The 8,853-nt window shown below is 41.8% G+C and overlaps 1 protein-coding gene across 1 annotated transcript; it reads right to left on the minus strand.

Annotated features, from left to right (window-relative positions):
- Positions 1-661: 661 nt before the first annotated feature.
- LOC115150298 (ETS-related transcription factor Elf-3-like) lies at positions 662-6,161 on the minus strand. Its single transcript, XM_029693430.1, has 9 exons — positions 5,874-6,161; positions 5,213-5,403; positions 3,850-4,080; positions 3,651-3,737; positions 3,421-3,540; positions 3,117-3,203; positions 2,866-2,976; positions 2,225-2,426; positions 662-2,002 (listed from the first exon to the last, which is right to left on the minus strand). Exons 2-9 carry the CDS (start codon positions 5,394-5,396, stop codon positions 1,888-1,890), a joined length of 1,137 nt encoding a protein of 378 aa, XP_029549290.1. The 5' UTR covers positions 5,397-5,403; positions 5,874-6,161; the 3' UTR covers positions 662-1,887.
- Between the last annotated feature and the right edge of the window lie 2,692 nt (positions 6,162-8,853).

Here is an 8,853-nt window from a genome sequence, read left to right on the forward strand (position 1 = left end):
GTTAATCATGGTTTGGGCTAGGCTCCTTAGTTCCAGTGAAGGGAAATGTTAACTCTACAGCATACAATGACATTCTATATGGTTCTGTGCTTCCAACTTTGTGGAAACAGTTTGGGGAAAACCCTTTCCTATTTCAGCATAACAATGCCCCAGTGCACAAAGCGATACAGAAATGGTTTGTCGAGATCGGTGTGGAAGAATTTGACTGGCCTGCACAGTGTCCTGACCTCAACCCCATCAAACACCTTTGGGATGAATTGGAACACTGACTGTGAGCCAGGCCTAATCGCCCAACATCAGTGTTCGACCTCACTAATGCTCTTGTGGCTGAAAGGAAGCAAGTCCCTGCAGCAATGTTCAAACATGTAGTGGAAAGTCTTCCCAGAAGAGTGGAGGCTGTTATAGCAGCAAAGCAGGGAACAACTCCATATTAATGCCAATGATTTTGGAATTAAATATTCAACGAGCAGGTGTCCACATACTTTTGGTTATGTAGTGTATATTTCCATTCACTTTTTAGTAATTTATCTTATGCTTTTACACAGAGCGGATTGCAATAAGTTAATTCAAAGGACATTTGAGCTCAATTCGTGTGCTATATGGCTTTTGTTTTCAGACACAAAAACAGTCAATTTCTACTAAACACATACAGACATTTACATTATTTCAAACATAGTTTATTTCCGTAAAAAGACTCTTAAATACAAAATAAAACAATATTCTGTACATACATGGGTGTAAATATATCAGAAACGATACAATCTGAGATGTAATTCTCATACACATGATATTGAGTGATCTAGAAGAAGAAAAGATCAGCTGAATAACATAATAAACAATTATACAGAACAGGAGTTGAGTCATTGATTTGTTTTAAACTGATTATTGATACATACTGTTTTGGTGTCGGTCTGGTCTGGTGAGGTACATAAAGATTTATATGGCTATAAAGGAAATATACTTTATAGACAACATTCAAGCTGAAACAGCAAAATACACAACTTCATGTCACCAATAGTTTATGAGTATCCCTTCCTTTTGTTACTCCTCTCTCTCTTTTTTGTCCTCCAGTTGTCTCCTCCCTCCATATCAGGTTTATTATTAAACACAAGCCCTTTAATACCAAGGTTAAAACACAACGTGAGGCTTCTCTTTTGTTATATCTTAAAACAATATCATCTTTATCTTTAACTCTACATTGTTGGAAATGGACCTGTAAGTAAGCATTTCAATGCAAGTCTACACTTCTTGTGACAATTAAAATGTTATTTGATTTTATTCTAAACAATGGCTTATTTTAGAAGTCACAAGTTTTGCAACCAGCCGTCTTGCAATTAGACATATACAATTATAGTTAAGTGCTGCTGTCCCTCAGTAAATATAAAAAATATAAATAAACAAGCACTTTAAAAACAGATCAATATATGTGCCCGGTGCGGATATTGCCACAGTAAAAATAATAATGGCCATATACCCAGGTGGTTGTCATAGTGACACATAAGGTGAGTTACTCCCACACAATATAAAGCGTTTATATAAATGCAAACATAAATGCCTTTTTCTCGTTATCTATCCCACGGAGAATATAACTGAAAACAGAAATACCATCTTGCAGGCCGAAAGCAGTGTCCACAACAATTCCTGATCCAAAATCCAGATACACAGTTAAACATACTAGTTACAGTAAAATATCAATACTGGTTCATAAAACCTACTGGAGCCAAAAACACTGGCTTTTCTGCAACACCTCCCCTGGATGAAGAGAAGTTAGTGTCTTTATATTATTTCAGGTATAGGGCTGTCGACCAGAGAGTGGGTCGTCCTATCTACAGTACAATAGGACAGAAGGGACTGCTCTGTCCAGTTTACACCCCCGCCACTCGTGTCTCACATGCCATGCAGCCCGGTCTCTTCCACCTTCCAGCCGGTGGAGTTCTTCCCAAACTTATAGACCAGCCGCCTACCGTCCACCCTATCCAGGATCTCTCTCTTGTAGTAGTATCTATAAGAGGGAGGCAGGAAGGACAGCCACTGGTTAGTCTCATGACAAGACAATGGTTTATCACAGACATGTTATCATTGTTCTATTAATCTTCTAACTTCATCCTCAACTGGTTGACTCTATTAGGTTAGCTAGCACCCAAAAGCCAAGCATGGTTGCTAGGATTAGGGTTTCCATGGTTAGTTGCCATGACGGTACTGCTATATCACCATGGTTTCCTACCTCATGGCGCGGCTGAGCTTCTCGTATGTCATGCTGCTGTTCTTCTTCTTCTGCCCCCACAGCTGGGCCACAGCCTCAGACTTGAGGAACTTGAAGATGCCCTCACTGCGGTCCTCCCACTTCATCAGTCCCTGGTTCTGGTTCAGCTCTGGGTGGATCAGGATATCCCTAATGAACTCCCACAGGTGGGTCCCTCGGGGCGCTATTGGGGGACAGGGGAGAGGAAGAGTTAGGTGTGTGTGAACAGCACAGGTGTGTGTGTGCTAAAGCAAGCAAGGATGAGGTAGAGCAGGTGTGTTTATGTTTGTATGTGTGTGTGCAAGCGTGTGTATGTGCATACTGTATGTGCGTGTATGCACAGCATGTGTGTGTGTGTGTGTGTGCTCGTGCGTGCACGTGGTGAACAGACTATGACCTAAAAACACCTGTGAAGTTTTGACTGTGGCTGTTTTCAGTACCCGATGCAAAATATATGCTAATCACATGACTGATAAAACCATGCTTCTACAGAGCACTATTGAAAACAGTTGTTGACATTGATGTGTGTGTGTGTGTGTGTGTGTGTGTGTGTGTGTGTGTGTGTGTGTGTGTGTGTGTGTGTGTGTGTGTGTGTATATGTTAGAATGATAGGAGCCACTCACCATGTTTGCTCTTCTTGGAGGCCTGGTAGTGTCTGGGATCGTGGCTGTGTTTGGGAGGTCTTCCTCTGCCTCTCTTCATCATCTCTCCCCTCTCTGTCTTTATGTGCGTTTCTGTCAAACACAATGGTTCAGGAGTTTAGAATAACAGACTGGCTTTCAAAGAGACATGCACTTTAAAGGCTCACCCATCATACTCAACCACCACCGGAAGTTCAAGATTGTTAAGTCCACTTAGGAAAAGTTGTACTCACTGGCTATCTGAGGGTAGGAGAACTCTGGGTCGGACTCACTGCTCCTGGATTCTGGAGAGCTGGGGTTCTGGAAGCTGAGCATTCCACCTGGGGGCAGGGAGATAGGAGGGAATACACTTTCAATATGGCCGCTCCTTCATCCTGCCTTGATCGATGAATTAGGCCTTGGGCTCAGTGATACAGGCCAGACCAATCACATACTTATTCAGGGATGTGAGAAGAATTGGGGGTACAGAGATGAGAGGAGTGAGGACGGGTGGAGAGATGACAAACGAGAAGAAGAGAAAAGGGGGACACCACTCACCTGACGAGGAGCTGTGCATGCTGTCGGACTCGTATCCGTGGTCGCTGAGCGGCTTCATGTTATCGAAGTTGAAGTTCTTGAAGACGTGTGAGAAGTCGTTGTAGCTGGTCTCTTTCACAACTGTAACAGTAACATCACAACGTAAGCAAATGTGTCCATTTGACACTCAAGGCTTTGGTTTGTCAGTCTGAAATAGGAAGTGTGAAGAAGAGACAAGAGGATGTGTTTACCTTCATTTACTTCTACTGTGCTGAGCAGAGGAAAGTCTAGAAACTCATGCAGGAAGTTGTCCAGGAGCTTACAGGTCTCATTTAGATCTGGACCACAAAAAGAAATGAAATGACTGAATCATTACCAAATGCATGCGTCTGCTGCCGTTTTGAGGATCATCAATACTGTTTATTCAATTCACTTCTGTCAGATACTTACCGTATTTGGCCTTGAGTTCCATCAGGCTTTGGTAGAGTTGAACCCCGAGGGACATTCCAAACATGTTTAACAGCTGATCTCTGGTCAGTTGGCAGAGCATGGATCCGTCCATGAAGCAGCAGGATAGGCTCAGTGTGCTGGCATCAAACTTATTGCCCTCCACATAGAAGCTGATCCACTCCAACACGTTCTGCTTGCTCCAGTACTGAGGGTTCTGGTCATACCATTGAGCTAGAGGAGGATACAGAGGAGGAAAGGGTGTTAGATTTGTGTATTGAGTGTGTGTGTGTGTGTGTGTGTGTGTGTGTGTGTGTGTGTGTGTGTGTGTGTGTGTGTGTGTGTGTGTGTGTGTGAGTTCATGTGTGTTAGGCATGATGCTGTTCTTGTAAAATCATCATCCCTTTTGAGATTCAACAATCTGTCAATGATCCATAAGAAACCTTGTCAATCTAACCACCCAGTTAAACCACAAGATACTGACTAACTGAAGCCTTTCAACGAAGTGCCAACCCACACAAGAACCCAGCTCCTGATCTGTGAAACCTGAGTTTGTGGTTTAAGGGAGTCAGAACGCCTGTCTCTAGTTTATGTCTGCCCTGTGTCGTAAAACACTACCTCAACTACCTAAACAGTTCTAATCACAACTTATCACTGGCTAGGCCAGGGCAAGTAAAATAAAGCTTGAGTCATCTGAAAGATGAAAAGAGAGCATTCCTCAATTTAAGACAAAACATTGTCCTAGTTAATAATGATTTAACAGCCTTCTAAATTAGGTCATTGCAAGGTTCAGCCAATCCCCTGTCTGTCTGGGAGTTTGGCTAAAGGACATATGTTGTACAATGGTCTTTGACTGAGTGTCTGCCAACAGGCTCAGTCAACAAACATGTCTCTTCCAGGGTGAGACAATGGGAAATATCCACAGACTTCACCAGCCAACAAGGTGACCAAAACCAAAGAACCGCTAAAACTCCTGACTGAATAAAGATCCCCACAGAAAAGATTACACACATCCACACTGTGGTTTCCCAGGTGATCAACACAAAAGCACATATCAAGGACTAAACTGTCCCACATGCTGATAACAAAGCAGAGAAAATTACACATCCTCCTTTTCTGTCAATCAGTTTAGGTGTATTTTTTTCCCCTCTATAGATATCATCATAATGTTATCACCTGCTAGGTGATTATAAAGAGGCATTGGTATAAGATACCTATAGCGCCCAGGTGACTGCAAATTAACATTTGTAGTTAGCTAAATCTGGTGCAATGCATCATTTTTCAGTATATTGAGACTTATGTTTTTGTTGTACAATAAAACATTTAATAAAATACAAAATAAGTATAAATAAGACTGTGTTCTCACCCAGTATGCTCGAGCTGCATGTGGAGAGGTCTGAGAGCTGCAGCAGGTCTCCTGTGGCGGGCAGAGACACGGTGGTGAGGCTGGGCTGCAGCGGATGAGGTTGCAGGGGCTCGGAGCTTCCAGTCTGGTACATGGTCATGTTGGCGTTGGTCAGGATCCTACACAGCTCACTGGCAGACGACATGGGCTCTCTGCAACCAGGAGAGAAACTCATTTATGTACAGTTAGGATGCTGTTTATGGATATAGATGAATTAACAAATATAATAATTATATTAATAAGATAGTTGGTAGTATGTTGCTGGTACCAGGAGACAATTGAGTGAGCCATTTGATGCATGTAGAAGGATTATCAACATTAAACATTTGGAAATTGATGTGACAGTAAAACTTTTCACCCATGCCTTATTGTATTCACTGTTTGAAGTGGGTCATGAATGCAAAATATTTGGCTGTGTGTGAATATACACCAGTTTCTGTTTTCTTTCCTCTGCTGTGAAATAATACACACTGACTTTTCCCAATATTTTACAGATATGTCAACATAAATTGGATCAATCATTTGGAGGTTTCTTCAAAACATGCTGCAAAGGTTCATGTGACCTCAGACCCAAGCAGCCACCCCATCACTCCCCAAAGAGCACCTCCACTTCTGCACGTACCTGATTCTGAGGCAACCGACAGGCAGCAATGAGAAGGTGTCAGATCAATAATAATCCACTGTTTGTTTTAGAGTCCAGTGTTTGTGATTCACTCCAAGAGTTTGTCAATATACTCCACGGTTTGTCTCCTTCTCTACCTTGTCTCTCTACCTTGTCTCTCTACCTTGTCTCTCTACCTTGTCTCTCTACCTTGTCTCTCTACCTTGTCTCTCTACCTTGTCTCTCTACCTTGTCTCTCTACCTTGTCTCTCTCGCTCTAGTTTCATAGATACACCTGCTGCTGGATATACCTGTGAAAGGCTTTATACTCTAGAAAAACATGTGGGAGGGGCAAGGTGAGCGCTAACTCAGAGGGGGAATTCCATGCTTCCTTTAAACCATGGCTCACACCCCACTCTCTCACCCCACTCTCCCTCCCTCTCTCTGAGAACTGTGAAAAACAAAAGAAACCTACCCTCCCGCTATACTTTCTCTTAGCCCCCTCCCTTCTCTCCATGACGAAGCTCAGGAGCATTGGTGGGTGTTTCGAATGGAAAGGCAAGACAGAAGAATGGGGTAAAATGGAGGGAGAGTTGAAGGGTTGAGAGAGAGGATGAGAGGATGGGGGAGTTGAAGGGGTGAGAGAGGATGAGGGGATGGGGTGGAATGGAGTGGGAGTGAAATGGGTGAGAGAGAGGATGAGAGGATGGGGTGGTGGTGGTGAGAGTGAGGGGGTTGTTGTGAGTCTACGAACAGAACTACAGGGTGATGTCACTGTAAACATTCCTAATTAATCAACAGTCATGGTTGATCTAGTTTGTTTTATTATGTAATATCCACCATTGCTGTCACCTCTTTGTTTACTTCTAAGGAATGAAATCATTTGTTCCATTATTTACTGTTGACACTGACTCTGAAGCTTTCACAGTCCTCTCAGTAACATTATCTCCTGTTTCAGTTTGGCCCAGTGGACTGGTTCAGCCAGCTCCACATGTTTTCCAACGGCAGGACCTATCACTGCAAGTCACTCACTCAATACGGTTACCATAATGCAGGTTCAGTTGCCATAATCACCTTTATTCACCGAGTACATTCACATGTACCAGGAATACTGTATGACCTGGTGAAATAATTCTGCCACAATAAACAGAATATACACAATATGTACAGACAGAGTATATAGACAAGAATTTACACAGTCAACATACAGCATGTACACTATAAACACCGTAAACTAAAATACGACAGACTACACTGTAAACACTATAAACTACACTTTAAACGATGCATGTAAAAGGTGTATAAGCAAAACAATTTTACAGAATGATGTGCAATGGGGGGCATATATGTGTAAAGAGCCAATCCGTGGCAAGGTGCAAAGTGGCAGAGAGTGCAAACAGGCAAATGTGCCGTTGTAGGATAATAGTGCAGGGTCATTTTTTTGTGATTGGCTTTGTTTGCAGAGGTAATAGTGGGTGGTGGCAGAGATGTGTTGTAGACTAGGCCAATAAGGCTGAGTATGCAAGCTGTGTCAGTTCCCACAGTTTGCTGCCTGGCTGTTTCATCATCCTAAAGTGGCGAAGCTCCATTACACTCTGTTGCTGCTCACTCTAAGCCCTACGATACTTAGTACTGGGATCACTGCTATACAAGCTAACCCAGAAGCAATCCTCAGGCGATGCGATCAACCGCAGAAACTCAAGCCAAATGAATTTAGTTGTTTAGTCTGTTTCTGTTTCTTGAAACATGACCTTAATCCTATATGATTTTCTGGTTATACAGGTGTAATATGTTGGGGTGCAGCATCTTGAGTACATTCTATCTGGAAGCTACTGAGACATGGAACTAAGGGTGAGAGGCACGGTGTAGCCTAATTAATAACTGGCTCCCGGTCAATGTGTCATTAGATGAAACTGCCTCTGGATCAAAGAGAGCTGGACCTATGGTGTAATCATAATGATACATAACAAACTCAAAATCACCATCTTTGGTAAAGGAGAAGACCAAGAAGGCAGAATCACTTTCCTTAAATGTATCCATAATGGAAAGAAAGTTGCCTTAGTTAATGTGTATGCTCCAAATTCATATGATCCTAAGTTTAAATTTTTTCCTAACAGCACATTGTTAGAATTAACTGAATTCCAACTGGTTATTGGGACAGACATGAATGCCATTCTTAAGACCATCTACAATCCACAGGCAACCAAGTCACTCCAACATACAGTATGCTCTCTGATTACAACCTTATTGATGCCTGGCAAGCTCATAACTGTAAGAGTACACTTTCTATTCAAAAAGGCACAAAGAATTTTCCCGAATCGATTTCGTACTATTATCTACTCCTCTATTTTCTCGACATATGAGCCTATCTGATCATCATGCATATTACTGGCAGATACACATTTCAGAATCTACTAAAAGAGCCTCAAGATGGCACTTTAATGTTTCCTTACTACAAAATCCTACTTTCTGTTAACAATTTGAAAATGAATTGAATTAATTCATAATGATTATCAAAAAGTCGATGATCCTCAGATTTTATGGTGACGCCATCAAATGTTTTATTAAAAACAGTGCAACCGCATTTGCATCTGTGCTGAATAAATCACAATTAAATAAGATATCAGAATTGGAAGGTTATTTGAGGATAATTGTTTTTAACAAACTCTCTTTGGTCTGGATGTACCAGTTTTGAGATGGAACGACAGAATGTTTGGAAATAGTTTAATCTGTGTTTATCAAAGATAGGGGGCGATAGTGAGAGCACTGGGGGGGCTTCTTTACCTTTTTTTTTACAATTGTGAAATGACTACTGTATTTACATCCCTTCCAAATGAATCTTTATGAACGGCAGTGTGAACAGTGGACCTAAGCTTCATCAGAAACCAAAGCTCCTTATCTCTCAATGAAGACACTCGCTTTGTCATTATGGGGTATTGTGTGTAGATTGATGAGGATTTGTTTAATTTAAACAATTTTAGAATAAGGCTGTGGAAAAAGT

Source organism: Salmo trutta, chromosome 16 (assembly GCF_901001165.1).
Source record: "Salmo trutta chromosome 16, fSalTru1.1, whole genome shotgun sequence".
NCBI classification, from domain to species: Eukaryota; Metazoa; Chordata; class Actinopteri; order Salmoniformes; family Salmonidae; genus Salmo; species Salmo trutta.